The following is a 22,233-nucleotide window of genomic DNA, read 5'->3' on the forward strand; positions in this document are numbered from 1 at the left end:
CCCTGTAAGGTAGTTGACTTAGTCCTACACGGCGTTATGTTGAAAAACTTAGCATTATACAAAATCATTGCAGGCCATAGTAAATGGAGCAAAAGCTGTTTCCATGGTAGATTGCGAGAAGTGGCTGAACAGGAAATCTTTGTCTAAGGGGGTGTTTCTAGTGGGGTCCAGAAGGGCTCTGTTCTCTGTCCAGTGCTGTTCTATATCGAGATCAGTCGTCTGACAGAATATATCAAATCACTTGCTGGTAAAATGCCGAGGTGTCCCCCAAATGAGTGGAGGGGTAAATCATGAGACGGAGAGCAAGTTCTACAGGATCTGGATCTAAAGCCTGGCCCAGCCATTGCTTCCTCTCTCTGTCCCTGCTCCAGAATTATAAGGTCCTGCACAAGTACGTCGCTCTGTATGCAACCCACCTCATCCGGGAAGGCAGCTATGACAAAGCGCTGAGCCTGTATGTCCAGCATGGAGCTCCCGCCAACCTGCAGGTAAAGGAGACGTTCAGTGCAGCACCGGGATCCTCTCCAGCCCTGGCCCCCAGGCTGGGGCCTTGTGCTCTGGCTTTGCTGCTCTCGCTCTGGGCCACGTCTGTAGGGAAGGTGATGTAGGACCCAGCTCTGCACCCACAGGGGCTCCTCCATGCTGGGTCTGCGGCCACTTCCCGTTCCCTCTGTCTCCTGTGCAGAGGAGGTGGGGAGGAGGCTGAGGATCTGCCCCACATGTGTACGGCATGCGGGGACAGGCCACGGTCCTGCTAGGTACCATTGGTCTTGTTCTTTCCTGGGAGACTCTGGGCTGTAGGGAGAGGCCTGGGGAGGAGCCTGCGTTGCCAGGGGGCAGTTCTGGGACCACTGTTCCCTGCATACTGGCTGGACACGTCGCTGCAGGATACCGTGTGCGTGTGCAGCTGCTGGGACCCCCGTCTGTGTTCCCCCGTGCAGCGGGGGAGGCTGGGGCTCCCCTCAGCTCCCACCCAGTGCCCAGGATATGTGGCTTCCCCTCTCATGCAGAATTTCAACATCTACAAGCGTCTCTTTGTGGAGATGGTGAACGCGCCCGGCATGAACAGCACCGAGGCCTATCCCAGCTGGGCCGACCTGCGCGACGTCCTCTTCAACCTGGTGAGTGCGACCATGCTGCCCCCCCGGCGAGATCCCAAAGGAGCTCAGAGCTCTACCCCCCACCCCCCAGCGCTGCTCAGCGCCCACGGCTCCCTCTGCATCCCAACCCCCTGCTCAGCGCCCACGGGTCCCTCTGCCCCCCACTGCTCAGCGCCCACGGCTCCCTCTGCCCCCCCCTGCTCAGCGCCCACAACTCCCTCTGCCCCCCACTGCCCAGCGCCCATGGCTCCCACTGCCTCCCCCCCCACTGCTCAGCACCCACGGCTCCCTCTGCATCCACCCCACTGCTCAGCGCCCACGGCTCCCTCTGCCCCCCACTGCTCAGCGCCCACAACTCCCTCTGCCTCCCCCCACTGCCCAGCGCCCATGGCTCCCACTGCCTCCCCCCCCACTGCTCAGCACCCACGGCTCCCTCTGCATCCCAACCCACTGCTCAGCGCCCACGGGTCCCTCTGCCTCCCCCCCACTGCTCAGCGCCCACGGCTCCCTCTCCATCCCCCCCCACTGCTCAGCGCCCACGGCTCCCTCTGCATCCACCCCCACTGCTCAGCGCCCACGGCTCCCTCTGCCCCCCACTGCCCAGCGCCCATGGCTCCCTGCCTCCCCCCCCACTGCTCAGCACCCACGGCTCCCTCTGCATCCACCCCCACTGCTCAGCGCCCACGGCTCCCTCTGCCCCCCACTGCCCAGCGCCCATGGCTCCCACTGCCTCCCCCCCCACTGCTCAGCGCCCACGGGTCCCTCTGCCTCCCCCCCACACTGCTCAGCGCCCACGGCTCCCTCTGCCTCCCCCCCCACAGCTCCCTCTGCCTCCCCCGCCCACTGCTCAGCGCCCACGGCTCCCTCTGCCCCCCACTGCCCAGCGCCCATGGCTCCCACTGCCTCCCCCCCCACTGCTCAGCACCCACGGCTCCCTCTGCATCCACCCCCACTGCTCAGCGCCCACGGCTCCCTCTGCCCCCCACTGCCCAGCGCCCACGGCTCCCACTGCCTCCCCCCACACTGCTCAGCGCCCACGGCTCCCTCTGCCTCCCCCGACCACTGCTCAGCGCCCACGGCTCCCTCTGCCTCCCCCCACTGCTCAGCGCCCACAGCTCCCTCTGCCCCCCACTGCTCAGCACCCACGGCTCCCTCTGCCTCCCCCCCACTGCTCAGCGCCCACGGCTCCCTCTGCCCCCCACTGCCCAGCGCCCATGGCTCCCACTGCCTCCCCCCCCCACTGCTCAGCACCCACGGCTCCCTCTGCCCCCCACTGCCCAGCGCCCACAGCTCCCTCTGCCCCCCACTGCTCAGCGCCCACGGCTCCCACTGCCTCCCCCCACACTGCTCAGCGCCCACGGCTCCCTCTGCCTCCCCCGACCACTGCTCAGCGCCCACGGCTCCCTCTGCCTCCCCCCCACTGCCCAGCGCCCACGGCTCCCTCTGCCTCCCCCCCACTGCTCAGCGCCCACGGCTCCCTCTGCCTCCCCCCCACTGTTCAGCGCCCACGGCTCCCTCTGCCTCCCCCCCACACTGCTCAGCGCCCACGGCTCCCTCTGCATCCCCCCCACGGCTCCCTCTGCCTCCCCCCCACTGCTCAGCGCCCACGGCTCCCTCTGCCTCCCCCCCACTGCTCAGCACCCACGGCGCCCTCTGCCTCCCCCCCACTGCCCAGCGCCCACGGCTCCCTCTGCCTCCCCCGACCACTGCTCAGCGCCCACGGCGCCCTCTGCATCCCCCCCACGGCTCCCTCTGCCTCCCCGCACTACTCAGCGCCCACGGCGCCCTCTGCATCCCCCCCATGGCTCCCTCTGCCTCCCCCCACTGCTCACCGCCCACGGCGCCCACTGCCCCCCACTGCTCAGCGCCCACGGCTCCCTCTGCCTCCCCCCCCACTGCTCAGCGCCCACGGCTCCCTCTGCCTCCCCCCCACTGCCCAGCGCCCACGGCTTCCTCTACCCCCCTCTGCCCAGCGCCCACGGCTCCCACTGCCCCCCACTGCTCAGCGACCACGGCTCCCTCTGCCTCCCCCCCCACTGCTCAGCGCCCACGGCTCCCTCTGCATCCACCCCACTGCTCAGCGCCCACGGCTCCCTCTGCCTCCCCCCCACTACTCAGCGCCCACGGCTCCCTCTGCCTCCCCCCCACTGCTCAGCGCCCACGGCTCCCTCTGCCTCCCCCCCACTGCTCAGCGCCCACGGCTCCCACTGCCTCCCCCCCACTGCTCAGCGCCCACGGCTCCCTCTGCCCCCACTGCTCAGCACCCTCGGCTCCCTCTGCCTCCCCCCCACTGCTCAGCGCCCACGGCTCCCTCTGCCTCCCCCCCACTGCTCAGCGCCCACGGCTCCCTCTGCCTCCCCCCACTGCTCAGCGCCCACAGCTCCCTCTGCCCCCCACTGCCCAGCACCCACGGCTCCCACTGCCTGCCCCCCACACTGCTCAGCGCCCACGGGTCCGTCTGCCTCCCCCCCACTGCTCAGCGCCCACGGCTCCCTCTGCCCCCCACTGCCCAGCGCCCATGGCTCCCACTGCCTCCCCCCCCACTGCCCAGCACCCACGGCTCCCTCTGCCTCCCCCCGACTGCTCAGCGCCCACGGCTCCCTCTGCCTCCCCCCCACTGCTCAGCGCCCACAGCTCCCTCTGCCCCCCACTGCCCAGCACCCACGGCTCCCACTGCCTGCCCCCCACACTGCTCAGCGCCCACGGGTCCGTCTGCCTCCCCCCCACTGCCCAGCTTTCACGGCTCCCACTGCCTCCCCCCCAACTGCTCAGCACCCACGGCTCCCTCTGCCTCCCCCCCACTGCCCAGCGCCCACGGCTCCCTCTACCTCCCCCCCTCTGCCCAGCGCCCACGGCTCCCTCTGCCTCCCCCCCACTGCTCAGCGCCACGGCTCCCTCTGCCTCCCCCCCAACTGCTCAGCACCCACGGCTCCCTCTGCCTCCCCCCCACTGCCCAGCGCCCACGGCTCCCTCTACCTCCCCCCCTCTGCCCAGCGCCCACGGCTCCCTCTGCCTCCCCCGCCCACTACTCAGCGGCCACGGCTCCCTCTGCTTCCCCCCCACTGCTCAGCGGCCACGGCTCCCTCTGCCTCCCCCCACTGCTCAGCGCCCACGGCTCCCTCTGCCCCCCACTGCCCAGCGCCCACGGCTCCCTCTGCCCCCCACTGCCCAGCGCCCACGGCTCCCTCTACTCCCCACTGCCCAGCGCCCACGGCTCCCTCTGCCTCCCCCCCCCACTGCTCAGCGCCCACGGCTCCCTCTGCCTCCCCCCCACTGCTCAGCGCCCACAGCTCCCTCTACCCCCCACTGCCCAGCGCCCACGGCTCCCTCTGCCTCCCCCCACTGCTCAGCGCCCACGGCTCCCTCTGCCTCCCCCCCACTGCTCAGCGCCCACGGCTCCCTCTGCCCCCCACTGCTCAGCGCCCACGGCTCCCTCTGCCTCCCCCCCACTGCTCAGCGCCCACGGCTCCCTCTGCCTCCCCCCCACTGCTCAGCGCCCACGGCTCCCTCTGCCTCCCCCCCACTGCCCAGCACCCACGGCTCCCTCTGCATCCCCCCCACGGCTCCCTCTGCCTCCCCCGCACTGCTCAGCGCCCACGGCTCCCTCTGCATCCCCCCCACGGCTCCCTCTGCCTCCCCCCACTGCTCAGCACCCACGGCTCCCTCTGCCTTCCCCCCCCCCCCCCACTGCTCAGCCCCCACGGCTCCCTCTTCCTCCCCCCCCACTGTTCAGCGCCCACGGCTCCCTCTGCCTTCCCCCCCCCCCCACTGCTCAGCCCCCACGGCTCCCTCTGCCTCCCCCCCACTGCTCAGCGCCCACGGCTCCCTCTGCCTCCCCCCCCCCACTGCTCAGCCCCCACGGCTCCCTCTGCCTCCCCCCCCACTGCTCAGCCCCCACAGTTCCCTCTGCATCCCCCCCCCACTGCTTAGCGCCCACGGCTCCCTCTGCCTCCCCCCCCCACTGCTCAGCGCCCACGGCTCCCTCTGCCTCCCCCCCCCACTGCTCAGCACCCACAGCTCCCTCTACCCCCCACTGCCCAGCGCCCACGGCTCCCTCTGCCTCCCCCCCCACTGCTCAGCGCCCACGGCTCCCTCTCCATCCCCCCCCACTGCCCAGCGCCCACGGCTCCCTCTGCCTCCCCCCCACTGCTCAGCGCCCACGGCTCCCTCTCCATCCCCCCCACTACTCAGCGCCCACAGCTCCCTCTACCCCCCACTGCCCAGCGCCCACGGCTCCCACTGCCTGCCCCCCCACTGCTCAGCGCCCACGGCTCCCTCTGCCTCCCCCCCCACTGCCCAGCACCCACGGCTCCCTCTGCCTCCCCCCGACTGCTCAGCGCCCACGGCTCCCTCTGCCCCCCACTGCCCAGCGCCCACGGCTCCCTCTGCCTGCCCCCCACACTGCTCAGCGCCCACAGCTCCCTCTACCCCCCACTGCCCAGCGCCCACGGCTCCCACTGCCTGCCCCCCACACTGCTCAGCGCCCACGGGTCCGTCTGCCTCCCCCCCACTGCTCAGCGCCCACGGCTCCCTCTGCCCCCCACTGCCCAGCGCCCATGGCTCCCTCTGCCTCCCCCCCCACAGCTCCCTCTGCCTCCCCCCCCACTGCTCAGCACCCACGGCTCCCTCTACCCCCCACTGCCCAGCTTTCACGGCTCCCACTGCCTCCCCCCCAACTGCTCAGCACCCACGGCTCCCTCTGCCTCCCCCCCCCCACTGCTCAGCCCCCACGGCTCCCTCTGCCTCCCCCCCCCACTGCTCAGCCCCCACGGTTCCCTCTGCATCCCCCCCCACTGCTTAGCGCCCACGGCTCCCTCTGCCCCCCACTGCTCAGCGCCCACGGCTCCCTCTGCCTCCCCCCCCCACTGCTCAGCCCCCACGGTTCCCTCTGCATCCCCCCCCACTGCTTAGCGCCCACGGCTCCCTCTGCCTCCCCCCCCCACTGCTCAGCACCCATGGCTCCCTCTGTCTCCCCTCCACTTGTCAGCGTCCACGGCTCCCTCTGCCTCCCCCCCACTGTTCAGCGCCCACAGCTCCCTCAGCCCCCCCACTGCTCAGCGCCCACGGCTCCCTCTGCCCCCCACTGCTCAGCGCCCACGGCTCCCTCTGCCTCCCCCCCCACTGCTCAGCCCCCACGGTTCCCTCTGCATCCCCCCCCACTGCTTAGCGCCCACGGCTCCCTCTGCCTCCCCCCCACTGCTCAGCGCCCACGGCTCCCTCTGCCTCCCCCCCCACTGCCCAGCACCCACGGCTCCCTCTGCCTCCCCCCGACTGCTCAACGCCCACGGCTCCCTCTGCCTCCCCCCCACTGCTCAGCGCCCACGGCTCCCTCTGCCCCCCACTGCCCAGCACCCACGGCTCCCACTGCCTGCCCCCCACACTGCTCAGCGCCCACGGGTCCGTCTGCCTCCCCCCCACTGCTCAGCGCCCACGGCTCCCTCTGCCCCCCACTGCCCAGCGCCCACGGCTCCCTCTGCCTCCCCCTCACTGCTCAGCGCCCACGGCTCCCTCTGCCCCCCCCTGCCCAGCGCCCACGGCTCCCACTGCCTCCCCCCCCACTGCTCAGCACCCACGGCTCCCTCTACCCCCCACTGCCCAGCTTTCACGGCTCCCACTGCCTCCCCCCCAGCTGCTCAGCACCCACGGCTCCCTCTGCCTCCCCCCCACTGCCCAGCGCCCACGGCTCCCTCTGCCTCCCCCCCCCACTGCTCAGCCCCCACGGTTCCCTCTGCATCCCCCCCACTGCTTAGCGCCCACGGCTCCCTCTGCCCCCCACTGCTCAGCGCCCACGGCTCCCTCTGCCTCCCCCCCCCACTGCTCAGCCCCCACGGTTCCCTCTGCATCCCCCCCCACTGCTTAGCGCCCACGGCTCCCTCTGCCTCCCCCCCCCACTGCTCAGCACCCATGGCTCCCTCTGTCTCCCCTCCACTTGTCAGCGTCCACGGCTCCCTCTGCCTCCCCCCCACTGTTCAGCGCCCACAGCTCCCTCAGCCCCCCACTGCTCAGCGCCCACGGCTCCCACTGCCTCCCCCCCCACTGCTCAGCGCCCACGGCTCCCTCTGCCCCCCACTGCTCAGCGCCCACAGCTCCCTCTGCCCCCCACTGCTCAGCGCCCACGGCTCCCTCTGCCTCCCCCCCCACTGCTCAGCCCCCACGGTTCCCTCTGCATCCCCCCCCACTGCTTAGCGCCCACGGCTCCCTCTGCCTCCCCCCCACTGCTCAGCGCCCACGGCTCCCTCTGCCTCCCCCCCCACTGCCCAGCACCCACGGCTCCCTCTGCATCCCCCCCACGGCTCCCTCTGCCTCCCCCCCACTGCTCAGCGCCCACGGCTCCCTCTGCCTCCCCCCCACTGCTCAGCGCCCACGGCTCCCACTGCCTCCCCCCTACTGCTCAGCGCCCACGGCTCCCTCTGCCTCCCCCCCCCCACTGCTCAGCCCCCACGGCTCCCTCTGCCCCCCACTGCCCAGCACCCACGGCTCCCACTGCCTGCCCCCCACACTGCTCAGCGCCCACGGGTCCGTCTGCCTCCCCCCCACTGCTCAGCGCCCACGGCTCCCTCTGCCCCCCACTGCCCAGCGCCCACGGCTCCCTCTGCCTCCCCCCCCACTGCTCAGCGCCCACGGCTCCCTCTGCCCCCCACTGCCCAGCGCCCACGGCTCCCTCTGCCTCCCCCCCCCCACTGCTCAGCACCCACGGCTCCCTCTACCCCCCACTGCCCAGCTTTCACGGCTCCCACTGCCTCCCCCCCCAGCTGCTCAGCACCCACGGCTCCCTCTGCCTCCCCCCCACTGCCCAGCGCCCACGGCTCCCTCTGCCTCCCCCCCACTGCTCAGCGCCCACAGCTCCCTCTACTCCCCACTGCCCAGCACCCACGGCTCCCTCTGCCTCCCCCCCCACTGCTCAGCGCCCACGGCTCCCTCTGCCTCCCCCCCACTGCTCAGCGCCCACAGCTCCCTCTACCCCCCACTGCCCAGCGCCCACGGCTCCCTCTGCCTCCCCCCCACTGCTCAGCGCCCACGGCTCCCTCTGCCTCCCCCCCCACTGCTCAGCCCCACGGCTCCCTCTGCCTCCCCCCCACTGCTCAGCGTCCACGGCTCCCTCTGCCCCCCACTGCTCAGCGCCCACGGCTCCCTCTTCCTCCCCCCCCACTGCTCAGCCCCCACGGTTCCCTCTGCATCCCCCCCCACTGCTTAGCGCCCACGGCTCCCTCTGCCTCCACCCCCACTGCTCAGCGCCCACGGCTCCCTCTGCCTCCCCCCCCCACTGCTCAGCACCCATGGCTCCCTCTGTCTCCCCTCCACTTGTCAGCGTCCACGGCTCCCTCTGCCTCCCCCCCACTGTTCAGCGCCCACAGCTCCCTCAGCCCCCCACTGCTCAGCGCCCACGGCTCCCTCAGCCCCCCACTGATCAGCGCCCACGGCTCCCTCTGCCTCCCCCCCACTGATCAGCGCCCACGGCTCCCTCTGTCTCCCCCCCACTGATCAGCGCCCACGGCTCCCTCTGTCTCCCCCCCACTGATCAGCGCCCACGGCTCCCTCTGCCTCCCCCCCACTGATCAGCGCCCACGGCTCCCTCTGCCTCCCCCCCACTGATCAGCGCCCACGGCTCCCTCTCTCCCCCACTGGTCAGCACCCACGGCTCCCTCTACCGCAAAAGGTTCCTTCCTCACTCTGAACTCTAGGGTACATATGTGGGGACCTGCATGAAAGACCCCCTAAACTTATTCTTACCAGCTTAGGTTAAAAACTTCCTCAAGGTACAAACTTTGCCTTGAACCCTATGCTGCCACCACCAAGCATCTCACACAAAGACCAGGGAAAGAGCCCACTTGGAGACGACTTCCCCCCAAATATTCCCCCAAGTCCTACAACCCCTTTCCTGGGGAAGGCTTGATAAAAATCCTCACCAATTTGTACAGGTGAACACAGACCCAAACCTTTTGGATCTTAAAAACAATGAAAAATCAATCAGGTTCTTAGAAGAAGAAGAATTTTAATTAAAGAAAAGGTAAAAGAATCACCTCTGTAAAATCAGGCTGGTAAATACCTTACAGGGTAATCAGATTCAAAACACAGAGAATCCCTCTAGGCAAAACCTTAAATTACAAAAAGACACAAAAACAGGATTATACATTCCATTCAGCACAGCATATTTTGCCAGCCTTTAAACAAAAGGAAATGTGAGGCATGTTCTAGCTAGATTACTTACTAACTTAACAAGAGTTGTAAGGCTGCATTCCTGATCTGTTCCGGGCAAAAGCATCACATAGACAGATCCTTTGTTCCCCCCACCTCCAGATTTGAAAGTATCTTGTCCCCTCATTGGCCATTTTGGTTCAGGTGTCAGCGAGGTTCTCCTAGCTTCTTAACCCTTTACAGGTGAAAGGGTTTTGCCTCTGGCCAGGAGGGATTTTATAGCACTGTATACAGAAAGGTGGTTACCCTTCCCTTTATATTTATGACAACCCCCCACTGCTCAGCACCCACGGCTCCCTCTGCCCTCCACTGCTCAGCATCTCAGCTCCCGCTGCCCCTTCCATCCCCTTCCAGCACTGCTTAGCACCCACTGCTTCCCCGTCCACCCTTCCCTGCCCTGGATGCTCTATGGCCTGGCTGCCACGGCCCCCACGTGCTCACATGCTCCCTCTCTCTGCAGTGTGAGAACCTCGTGAAGGTCGCAGCGAATGTGAACACCCCGCGCACGAGGAGTTTGAGACCATGCTTCTGATCTCACACTACTACGCCACCCGCTCCGCTGCGCAGGGTGTGAAGCAGCTGGTAAGGTCTGCCGTGCCCTCTGCTCGGCCTCCATCCCTGGGATCCAGCGGCGGGCGGCGCTGGAGGCAAAACAGCTGGTTGGGGTCTTCCCCAGCACATTCAGCCATTGCAGAGGGTGCTGCCCGGGGGAACGTGGGAATGGTGCCCCAGACCCGCCAGAACCAGGGGTGGCCTTAAGGATCCCTGCTGTGAGAGTACAGAGTGACATGCTGCAAGCCAGCGCACAGGAGGAGCCCTAGCAGCATGCTAGGAATTCAGCCTTCGGGGAGGGTCCCCTTACCACCCCCTTTACAGGCCTCATGCAGACTTTCGTGCCTTCCGCCTGACAGGCTGTCCTAAATATAAAGGGAAGGGTAACCACCCTTCTGTATACAGTGCTATAAAATCCCTCCTGGCCAGAGGCAAAATCCTTTCACCTGTAAAGGGTTAAGAAGCTAAGGTAACCTCGCTGGCACATGACCCAAAATGACCAGTGAGGGGACAAGATACTTTCAAATCTGGAGGGGGGGAAAAAGGCATTTGTCTGTCTGTGTGACACCTTTGCCGGGAACAGATCAAGGATGCAAGCCCTTCAACTCCTGTAAAGTTAGTAAGTAATCTAGCTAGAAAATGCGTTAGTTTTCTTTCTTTTGGCTTGTACATTTTGCAGTGCTGTAACCTGATACCTTTGTCTCTGGTAGCTGTTCCCAGCCTACAGAAAAATCCTTTTCTTAAAACCTCTGAGACCTCTGCCTGCAGGCCAAGGGACAGAAAAAGCTCTAACTGCTTTCAGTTAAAAAAAATACTCTTCAGGTCTGTGCTTCTGGTTCAGAATGATCCCACCACTCTGCCACCATGTCAGGGTTCCTTCCCCACTCTGAACTCTGGGGTACAGATGTGGGGACCTACATGAAAGACCCCCTAAGCTTATTTTTACCAGGTTAGGTTAAAAAGTTTCCCAAAGCACAAACTTTGCCTTGTCCTTGAACAGTATGCTGCCACCACCAGGTGATTTAGACGAAGAACAGGGAAAGGACCACTTGGAGTTCCTATTTCCCCCAAATATCCCCCAAGCCCTTACACCCCCTTTCCTGGGGAGGCTTGAGAATAAACAAGATGAGCACAAACCCCTTGGATTTTTAAGACCCAAAAAACCCAATCAGATTCTTAAAAATCAGAACTTTATTAGAAGAACAAAAAAAAAGATAAGAGAACAACTCTGTAAGATCAGAATGGAAGATAATCTTACAGGCAGTCAGATTCAAAACATAGAGAATCCATCTAGGCAAAACCTTAAGTTACAAAAAGACACAAAAACAGGAATACACATTTCCTCCAGCACAGCAAATTTACAAACCAAAAGAAAGAAAACTAACGCATTTTCTAGCTAGATTACTTACTAACTTTACAGGAGTTGAAGGGCTTGCATTCTTGATCTGTTCCCGGCAAAGGTATCACACAGACAGACAAAAGCCTTTTTTCCCCGCCCTCCAGATTTTGAAAGTATCTTATCCCCTCATTGGTCATTTTGGGTCAGGTGCAGCGAGGTTACCTTAGCTTTTTTAACCCTTTACAGGTGAAAGGGTTTGCTTCTGGCCAGGAGGGATTTTATAGCACTGTATACAGGAGAGTGGTTACCCTTCCCTTTATTTTTATGACACAGGCCTTGGTATAGAATCATAGAATATCAGGGTTAGAAGGGACCTCAGGAGGTCATCTAGTCCAACCCCCTGCTCAAAGCAGGACCAATCCCCAATCAAATCATAGCCAGCCATAGATGGACAGACAGCGGGCAAGGCTCTCCAGGGCTGACACTGGGTGCCGGGGATCCAGGCGGGGCAGAGGGACGGCAGGGCTCAGACACTGGGTCCCTGGGGATCCAGGCAGGGCAGAGAGAGGGCCGGGCTCTCTGAGTCTCAGACACTGGGTGCTGGGGATCCAGGCAGGGTAGAGGGAGGGCAGGGCTCTCCGGCACTCAGACATTGGGTACTGAGGATCAGGGTGGGGCAGAGAGAGGGCAGGGCCCTCCGGGGCTCGGACATTGGGTGCTGGGGATCCAGGTTGGGCAGAGAGAGGACAGGGCTCTCTGGGACTGAGACACTTGGTGCTGGGGATCAGGGCGGGGCAGAGGGAGGGCAGGGCTCTCCGGGACTGAGACACTGGGTGCTGGGGATACGGATGGGGCAGAGATGAGGGCAGGGCTCTCTGGGCTCAGACACTGGGTGCTGGGGATCCGGACTGGGTCACTGTCTGTCATGCATGGTGGCTCTCAAGGCATCTTTGCCCGCAGGATGTCTTGGCGGCCAAGCTCTCCATCTCCCTTCTGCGCCACACTGAGCTCATCCCCGCAGACAAGGCCTTTTATGAAGCTGGCACAGCAGCCAAGGTAAGAGGCAGCCTGATTCGCAGGAGCCAGAGGCAGGAGGGCCTGGTCCCTGGCTCCCATGGGCTCTCTGCTGTGGGGGAATGGGTCCTTCTCTGGCAGCTTTCCCTCCCTCCCTTCATCCTGCCTGGTGGCCTCCTGCCTCCACCTTCCACTGCTCTGTATGAAGCCAAACAGGACTCTGGTGTAGCATGCCTCCCCTCACACTATCACCAGGGCAAGAAGAGTTTTCAGCTATGGCCTTTCTGGGTCTGACCTCAGAGCATTCAGGACCCCTATTCTCACTATGCGCTTCCTGCAGCAGGTCCACCTGAACGGGACCCCTGGGAAAGCCAGAGGGGCCCTGCCCTCCAGCTTTGCAGTCAGCCGTGACTCTCAGCCAGCGTGTAAAACAGAAGGTTTCTTAGTCGACAGGAACATAGCTCAGAACAGAGCTTGTTAGCACAGAAAGCAGGACCATTCAGTAAAGTCCATCTTGCAGGGATCCAGGCCTCATGCCCTGGACTCTCCCCCACTCCAAGTCCCAGACAGGAGACTGACTGGCTTCCAGTAGCCTAACCTCCAAAAGGCCTGTTGCCCCTTCTCCGGTTTTTATCTTGCTTCCTGGGCAAAGTGTCACCTGGTCGCATCCCCCTCCTGGGTCTCAGGTTGCAAAGGGCACCGTCCATCGCTTACATGCAGGCAGCTGGAGCCGCCTCACCTGCCCCCGAGGGTCTCAGCAAAAGTCACACCCTTATTCCCACCACCCTAGACATTGGTGCAGCGCACAGGGAAACTGAGGCACACGCCATATTTATGCAAAACAGTAAGATTCACATCGGCTCATGTGCAGCATAACAAGGGGAAAAAACCCACTTCATCACAACAGCTGTTTTTAGCTCTGTAGTGCAAAGCCTGCAAGCCCAAGTCCTGGGCTCTGAGGCTTGCTGCTGTGGCCTTTAAAATGCTGTGTTGATGAACCCCGGGTCCCCTGGGCCAGCTCTTCGGCTTCAGACATGATCATCCCAAAGCCAGGGCTGCAGCAGTGTTTCTTTCCCAGACACGAATCCCTGGGGCGGAAAGTGGCCACTACTGCCACAGCAGCCAAGCAGGGTGAGCCGGTGAGGGCCCAGGGGAAGTGGAAGCAGAGAAGTTAAAATTCGTGGATTTGCAAGTCGGATTTTACAGCTGAAATTTAACAAACTAGAACTGATGTGGAAAACCATTCATTACTGAGTCCAGGGAGCGCTAGCTCAGTATGGTTTGTGCTGGGTTCCTCTCAGGTCAGCTTTTGACCTGGGATATTATTCTCTCAGATCAGGTACTTGGTTAGTCTTAGCCAATCGACAAGTTTATTAAGTCACCCAGAACCATGGAGGTATGTAATGAACAGGTATGTGGCTTATGCTCAAATAGCAGATGTTCTAGGCACATACGGACTACACCAGTGTTTTACAAAACCTGGCCAAAGACCAGCATTGAGGGCAAGCAGTTATACCATAAAGCAGTGAAATCACCACTCATCAGCTTTCGTACCTCTAATAAGGTTATGACATGTCATGTGATCCTCCAGTGAATGAGGGGGCACTTGTCTGAAGGTGTTTGGTTTGAAAGGAAAGCTTTCTCTGAAGGTCTCTAAGACCAGTGTCCTTGGATTTACAAAGGGAAAGCATGCATATAGCATTGCTTAGTTAAAAATCCCCAAATAGAATTCCTTGAGGGAGAGAGCTGTCATGGATTCAAAGGGTCAGGGCTATGTCCCAGCCTGGGAACAGTCTCTGGGAGGGGGCCTTCAGTGGGCCAGACCCCCAGGGGTCTCACCGCCTCCTGAGACTGGTCCTCTGAGCCTGCAGTCCCCTGCCCCACCCCAGAAGCTCCAGGCAGCAAGTCCAGCTGAGACAGATCCTGGGGGAGATGTGTCCTCTCTTCAGGGATCAGTGCCCTTCGGCCAGTGTCTGCAGGGACGCTCCCCCAGCGCTGTGAAACCAGGTAGGTTTATTAGTCAGCTGGCACATGGCCCAGGCAGCCCCTCGGGTGGCCCAGAGAACTGATGGTTACAGCCCAGACCAGCTGCAGTGACCCCCTTGCTTCACGCTCTGTCTGTCTCTCCATCCAACCTCCTTGGTCAGACTCCAGGCGAGAGCCCGACCTCTTCCAGGCCCCAGCTCTTATCTCCCCTCTCACACCTCTCCAGTCCATTGATCTTGAGCTAGGGGATTGTTGTTCAGCTTCCCTAAAGGAGGCGGGGACGTCCATCTCCCTCTGGGTCCTTGGTCGCTATGTGCGATGTCCTGGCGATCGGATTCACCAGTCTCCTCAGCTGCTCCACTGAGATGGAGACTAAGGCCCACATAGCTGGGCCACACCCACCTCTGTCTCTTTGCCCTGCCCTGAAAGCAAACAGCCTCTTTCACCCACTAGGTAACAGTGCAGCATATAGGGGAAACTGAGACACAAACAGGACTGATAACAATATTACAAAATAGTCCCACTGTCAGATGCAGACTCAGCAAGGAAACATCAGTTACTTCTGTTAAAGAACACAGAGTCTGCAGTGACATCTCGCCATTCTCAGGGGTGGTAACCCTGGGAGAGTTTGCCCCTGGGCCTGGTCTGAGTGTGTGATAGCATTTCCATGTCCTGCAGCTTCTTGGGGGCTTCAGCAAGCTCTGAGTTCCTGCGGGGCCTGATTTATACCAGTGTCCAGGTTTGTGGGAGGCTTTATAACTAGACAGAGGGGAGAGGACAGTCCCCTCCTGGTTAAACGACTAACAGCAAGGTGGAGATTTTATTTAACTTGCCATTTTCTATCCCTGAGGGATTGAGAGCCAACTTCATTTTATCTGGCATTCCTTATTCTTCGATGGTGTCTCCCATTAAGCTGGGCATTGCTGCTCTTCTTTTGTCTTTAGCTAGTAGGAGAGCTAGCGTCTTCAATCAGCACAGCAGTGGGTGGCTGTGACTGTGGGTGTGTCCCTGGTTCAAGGGCCAGCAGGAGCTGTAGTTATTAGTAACGTATTCCAGGCATATTTGACATCAGTACGTCTCCCAGAAGGACCTGCCGTCCAAGGGGGAGTCCAAGCTCACCACACCCCCATCAAAGCAGCCAGTAGAGAGGGATGGGGAAAAGCTCAGCAGCCAGCCCTGGAACCCAGACTCTGCTTCTGCCCCAGGGGCCGTGCTACAGCAAAGGACTCAGTCATGTCTAGAAGTGCTGGCAGGTGGCAGACCGTGTTCTCTGGAGTGGGGGACTGTGTTCCTGCTCCCCAGCTTACCCTGGGCAGGGAGGGGAGTCCAGTGGGCACGGATGTGCCTGGCTGCAGGGCCTGCAGCGCGACCTGGCTCCAGATTTTCTGGGTGCAGGGCCCATTTGTCCTAGAGCAACAGCGTGTCACTGCAGGCTCCTGCTGGTGGCGCTGGGGAAGAGACTCGCTGCACAGCACTGCATGTAGGAAAGGGCTTGAGGTGACCTGACGCAGCTCAGGAGAGGGCTCTGGGCATTGCTGGGCCAGCGCAGCGAGAGCTCAGCTCAGCATGCACAGGGATCCCAAAAGCAAACACCATGTGCAGCGGGATGGTGGTGATATGGAGAGTACTTAGTGCCTTCATATAGATCAGTATCACGGCCTCCTGTGGGTACTGTGTGCAGTGCTGACTATTGCAGACTCAGACTATTGCAGAACAAGGGGTTCAGAGAGATTAAAACGATTGGGACTGTTCCCTTAAGAAATGAATAAGAGGGGATGTGACAGAAGCACCTAAAATAATGTCTGGCCTAGAGAAGGGAGACCGGGCACTTTTGCTCTTCTTGTCTCGTAACGTAAGAACAAGGGTGCATTAAATGCAATTCAAATGGGGGAAATTCAAACCCAGTGCAAGGGAATACTTTTTTGCACCATGCATTATTAGCCTGTGGAACTCATCTCCACATGAAGTTGTTGAGCCCAAGGACTTGGCAAGATTCCGAAAGGGACTGGGTGTTTACCTGGATTATGTGACTATCCAGCGTTACCAGAGTTAATGCTAGAAAAAAAAAATGGTGGAAGGAATTTTTAACCTGTTTCAGGGGTTAAGCTTGGCTTGTCAGTGCTTTGTGGTACAGACTGTTCTTTAATTCTGTGTCTGTACAATGCCTAGTGCCGTGGGGGCCTGGCCCATGAGCAGTGCTGCTAGGCACTGCGTTCATGTCTAGATGCAGTTACTGCACAGCAAGCTAGGGGTGTCTGCAGTGCTCTAGCCCACCATGTGCTGACTGTCTCTGGCACCCTGCTTGTGCTTCTGTCTACTCCACTTTACAACAGGAGTAGCTCAAAGTGGGCTCCTGGGAACCTTTAGTGCCCGGTGAAGGGGCCCAGGGGCGGGGAATGCAGGGCAGGCTAGGGTGTGGTAAATTCATGCCCCAGCTTGCCGCACACTCAACAACCCCACAAATAAATAATCTGAACTCTAAGTATGAGCACCCAGGATGAGACCCTCATGAGGGCAGGTTATCACACATCTGCTGCTTTGGAGGTCTTATGGTCTCACACTTGCCTCTGATGTAGCTGGGGCTGTGACGGGCCTTGAGGCTGTGCAAGCTGGGGATGCCGCTGTTCTCTCTGAACCCTGCAGATTCACTCCCCCACAAGCCTTCTTTGCCTGGTTTTCCCCCCCCGAATCCTGGCTGCTCAGCAAGGCGCAATGCAGGTGCCCCTCGTTGTCCTGCTGAATTGTTACTGCTCTTAGCCCAGAGGGCATTTCTCCACATCACCGGTGCGTGGGACGTGGCCGGGGCTCCCCAGAGCATCACTTCCCACCACTCACACTCATTCTTGCTTTCTCTGCACTAGGCGGTCGGCTGGGAGAACATGGCGTTTATCTTCCTGAACCGATTCCTGGACCTCACAGACGTGAGTAGCGCATCAGGATGAGGGTAAAGGCGGCACAGGGGTGGGTGGCTGTGCTGGTGCCAGCCCACTGGGGGCCCTAAGCAGGGATACTAACAATGAATGCGGGGGGCAATTGCTCAGGCTACTTACTCCTAGCGCCGGCTGTAGGGGGCAGGCTGTTCTGAGTCGGGGGGCTGCAGGGGAGGTGCCCATGGAAAGACAGAGAATGTTCCAGCCCTGCCTCGAGGACCCACGGGGAGAGCGGGCCCTGTGTTAAGGTGCATCTGGCTGAACACTGCAGGTTGGAAATGGCACAGTGAAACTGCGGCTTGTACGAGCAAAGCCTGGCTGCGTGTCCGGAGCAGCACGGCCCCTAGCCCAAGAGGCTTCCAGGCCAGAAGGGCCATGATGCCTGGCCTGGAGGTGGCTCTGAACGAGGGAGGGAAGCTGTTCTCATTTCCTGACACTTCAGCTGCTGCCTGTACAAGAATCAGGAAGCTAAGCGTCCAGCTCGGCCCTTTCCTTGCATTCCTGTTGGTCCGGCACACAGCAGAGACCCCAGAGCATCTGGCAAGGGGGGTCACTCAGGTTCCAAACTGCAGCAGCAGCTGCTCGAGTGGCGGTCCTGTGCCTGTTTCCATTCTAACCCTGTGCTCCTTAGCAGCAGGGGCCAGTTGTGGGACCCAGTTCACCGGCACCCTGGCCAAGGGTGTCAGTTGCTGTCCTGTTGGCTGGGACACACTCCATTGAGAATTGAAAGACAGCAACATCTGATTATAGCTTTATGGAAAATAGGTCTCATAAGAGAAGCTTCTTCTCATAAGCCTGGCTGCTAAACTTCTGTCAGGGCTGCGGTTTAGTCCTGCTCGACAGACCATACGAAAGTTAACGCGATGCCAAATCAGTAGCACGCATATTAAATGGATTGAACAGCGGCTAGCTAGTGGATGTCAAAAAGTCAATGGGCAGTTGTCATCCAATGGGGGCGGGGGGTTCTAATGGGGTGCTGCCCAGGAGCTGCTCTCAGCTCCATGTTATTCAATATCTTCTTCGAGGATCTGGTTGAAAATATAAAAATCTCTGGTGATAAATCTTACAGCATACAGAAAATTCGGTAAATCATGATGGGGACACGTGGGTTCCACTGAGCGACCTGGCTCCCATTGTAAGCTGGAGGCAGGGCTGTTGGAGCCGGGTTGGCCCCAGGGTATGAGACAGACAAGGTGGGGGAGGGCATAGCTTGTATTGGACCAAGAGAGCCCTGCACAGAGGTCTTCCTCTCAGGTGTAAGCGCCAAAGCGTGCACTGCTCACCCACAGAAGCTGGTCCAATACACGCTATTCCCTCACCCACTCGGCAGTATGCTGGGCGCATGTGAACAGAGGTAAATGCCACGACGTACCCTTGGAACAGAGAATGTAGGTCCCGCAGGATGGGGCCTGGCTTACTGGGTGGAAGAGCAGTTGACTGCAAGGTCAGGGCTAATGTGAGCCGTAGGTGTGTCCGCTAAGAGTGGCAAACTCATCTCCTGGGACCCTACTGGGGCCATTGCTGGTGCGGGAGGTTTGGGCTGCCTGGCCTGGCACTGCAGGATGCTGCCCCCCCGACCCCCCCCACAGCACTCTCCCTCTGCCCGCCAGGCCATTGAAGAGGGCACGCTCGACGCCCTGGACCACGTCGACTTCCAGAACACGGACATCCCCTTCGAGGTGCCGCTCCCGGCGCACCAGCACGTGGCTGTGAGTGTCGTCCGTGTTCTCCACCCCCCGCTTCCCTCAGCCCCAGGACAGGCAGGAGTGAGGCAGCAGGGCCCAGCTGTCAGCAGTAAGCGGGGGTGTGCGGGATCTGACCCTCAGCACCAGGAGGTGGGGAGTGCGAGGGACCAGGCCCCCGGCTCTCAGGACTGTGGGAAGTGAGGGAGCGGGCTCCCAGCTCTCAGGACCGGGGGAAGTGAGGGAGCGGGCTCCCAGCTCTCAGGACCGGGGGAAGTGAGGGAGCGGGCTCCCAGCTCTCAGGACCGGGGGAAGTGAGGGAGCAGGCTCCCAGCTCTCAGCAATAGGGGATGATGCAAGGAACCAGGGCCCCAGGTCTCAGGGCCAGGTGAGTGGGGGGAAGGAGGGACCAGGCCCCCAAGTCTCAGGACCAGAGGGTTAGGGGGTCGAGGGGCCAGGCTCCCACCTTTCAGGAACATGGGGGTGGGTGGCTCAAGGGACCAGGGCCCCAGCTCTCAGGACTAAGGGGTAAGGGAAGCGAAGGATGAGGCCTCAGCTCTCAGGATCAGGTGAGTGGGGGGTGAGTGACCACCCCCACCCTGCACCCCTCCCAGCTCTCAGGACCAGGCAGGGGACACAAGGGACCAGGGCCCCCTCTGTCAGTGGGGGTTCAGGATCTGGGGGCCTGACCCCCCGCCCTGGTCTTGGGGCCGGGCCAGGCCAGCTCGCAGGGTGGTGCCCGGAGTCAGCAGTGGTCTGTGCTGTGTGGCAGGAGGCGACACGGGAGGAGATCAGGGACTGGGTGCTCACCATGTCCATGGACCAGCGGCTGGAGCAGGTTCTGCCCCGAGATGAGCGGGACACATATGAGGCTTCGCTGGTGGCCGCAAGCACGGGCGTGCACTCCCTGCCTTGCCTGCTCACCGGTGAGTCCCTGGACACTTAGCCCCTCGGGGATGGGGGAGCAGGATTGGGACCAGGGGGCAGGAATGAGATCTGGGAGCGGCGGATTGGCAGTGGTGGGGAGGTTTGGCACAGAGGAGGAAGGATCAGGACCTGGGGAGTAGGGGGGCAAGATTTGGACCTGGGTGGGCAGGATTGTTGGGGGTGGGGAGATTTGCAACCTGGGGGGGAGGCAGGCTTGGCAGGGGAGCAGGATGGAGAGAGGTTTGGGACCCACAGGGGCAGAATTGGCAATGGGGGGAGGTTTGGACCAGGGGGTGAGATTTGGGACTGTGGAGGAGGATTGGGACCTGGTGGCGGGGGCAGGTTTGGGCCATGGGGGCGGATTGGTAGTGGGGGGGATTAGGACCTGGGGGGGCTGGGTTGGTGGGGGGGCAGGTTTGGGCCAGGGGGTGGATTGGTCGTGGGGGGGGTTTGGGACCTGGGGGGAGAAGGGTTGGTGGGGGGGAGGTTTGCGACCGTGGAGGAGGATTGGGACCTGAGGGGAGCAGGGTTGGTGGGGGGGAGGTTTGGGCCCGGGGGGGCGGATTGGTAGTGGGGGGGATTGGGACCTGGGGGGGAGCAGGGTTGGTGGTGGAGAAGTTTGGGACCTGGGGGGAGCAGGCTTGGTGCGGGGGAGGTTTGGGACCATGGAGGAGGATTGGGACCTGGGGAGAGCGGGCTTGGGGGGGAGGTTTGGGCCTGGGGGGTGGAATTGGCAGCAGGGGGCATCAGACACTGGCGAGGGAACTGCAGGCGAAGGCCTCGGGCATGGGGCAGGGTCCTGGCACCTGGGATCCTGGCAGGGGAATTGCTGTGTGTTGGGGCCCCCGCCCCCGCCCCCGCCTGGCACCTCTGGGCCCCCGCGCTGGCTCCGCCCTGGGTGGTGCTGTTGGCTAAGCCCCCGGGCCAGGCCCCTGGGGGTGGTGCCGGCAGGGCTGGGCAGCGCTGGGCTCAGCCCAGCTTGGCCCCGCTCAGCGGCGTCTGTCTGTGGCCAGGCTACCCCGTGCTGAGGAACAAGGTCGAGTTCAAGCGGCCTGGGAAAGAAGCCAACAAAGACACATGGAACAAGTTTCTGATGGCCGTCAAGGTGAGGGGGGGCAGGGCCTGTCTTCATGGGAGGGGCTCAGCGCCCAGCCCGGGGGGGCAGGGCCTGTCTTCATGGGAGGGGCTCAGCGCCCAGCACAGGTGGGGGGGGCAGGGCCTGTCTTCATGGGAGGGGCTCAGCGCCCAGCATGGGGGGGGGCAGGGCCTGTCTTCATGGGAGGGGCTCAGCGCCCAGCCCGGGGGGGCAGGGCCTGTCTTCATGGGAGGGGCTCAGCGCCCAGCACAGGTGGGGGGGGCAGGGCCTGTCTTCAAGGGAGGGGCTCAGCGCCCAGCACAGGTGGGGGGGCAAGGCCTGTCTTCATGGGAGGGGCTCAGCGCCCAGCCCGGGGGGGCAGGGCCTGTCTTCAAGGGAGGGGCTCAGCGCCCAGCACAGGTGGGGGGGGGCAGGGCCTGTCTTCAAGGGAGGGGCTCAGCGCCCAGCACAGGTGGGGGGGGCAGGGCCTGTCTTCATGGGAGGGGCTCAGCGCCCAGCACAGGTGGGGGGGCAAGGCCTGTCTTCATGGGAGGGGCTCAGCGCCCAGCCCGGGGGGGGCAGGGCCTGTCTTCAAGGGAGGGGCTCAGCGCCCAGCACAGGTGGGGGGGCAGGGCTTGTCTTCATGGGAGGGGCTCAGCGCCCAGCCCGGGGGGGCAGGGCCTGTCTTCATGGGAGGGGCTCAGCGCCCAGCACAGGTGGGGGGGCAAGGCCTGTCTTCATGGGAGGGGCTCAGCGCCCAGCCCGGGGGGGCAGGGCCTGTCTTCAAGGGAGGGGCTCAGCGCCCAGCACAGGTGGGGGGGGCAGGGCCTGTCTTCAAGGGAGGGGCTCAGCGCCCAGCATGGGGGGGGGGCAGGGCCTGTCTTCATGGGAGGGGCTCAGCGCCCAGCACAGGTGGGGGGGCAAGGCCTGTCTTCATGGGAGGGGCTCAGCGCCCAGGGGAGGCGGGGGCGCGCGCAGGACAAGGCAATGGCTCTGGCTCACTCAAAGGCCTGTGCCCACTGGGAGGGAGAATGGGGGGGCAGCCGTTCGCCCCCCCCGGCCCAGCGCTTCTGAGCTGCAACAAAGGGCAGGGGATCCAGGGGCATTGGCTCCCCCGGGGGGAACTGGCTGGGCCCAGCAGGGGAAGACGTGGCTGGGTTCAGCCCCCGTATGGGGTCTCAGCCTGGCCCAGCCCCACCCGCAGGTGAACATCCCCCAGCGTCACGCAGCCCCCATGTGCGTTATCCTGCTGGGCCCCCCCCTTTCCCAGGCTCTGCCCCATGCCCACCCCCAGTGGGCCCCAGGGACCAGGGCCGTGCCCCACCCTGCCCCAGTCCAAGGGACAGTCTCCTGGCTGCCCTAGTGTAGCGATTCCCCCCACACACACCCTCTGGGGGCAGGAGGCATGTGAGGTAGGGGGGCTGGGCCCAGC

At 62.9% G+C, this 22,233-nt stretch overlaps 1 protein-coding gene across 1 annotated transcript in view; it reads left to right on the plus strand.

The window, feature by feature from the left end:
• The window catches only part of IFT172 (intraflagellar transport 172), a 134,650-nt gene that overhangs the window by 112,102 nt on the left and 315 nt on the right, over positions 1–22,233 (plus strand). Inside the window, 9 exon segments of the mRNA XM_037893588.2 lie at positions 372–488; positions 1,011–1,121; positions 9,757–9,774; positions 9,777–9,878; positions 12,148–12,243; positions 17,049–17,108; positions 18,728–18,826; positions 19,572–19,725; positions 20,740–20,831. Coding sequence (XP_037749516.1) covers positions 372–488; positions 1,011–1,121; positions 9,757–9,774; positions 9,777–9,878; positions 12,148–12,243; positions 17,049–17,108; positions 18,728–18,826; positions 19,572–19,725; positions 20,740–20,831 — 849 coding nt within the window.

Source organism: Chelonia mydas, chromosome 3 (genome assembly GCF_015237465.2).
Source record: "Chelonia mydas isolate rCheMyd1 chromosome 3, rCheMyd1.pri.v2, whole genome shotgun sequence".
Taxonomy (NCBI): Eukaryota; Metazoa; Chordata; order Testudines; family Cheloniidae; genus Chelonia; species Chelonia mydas.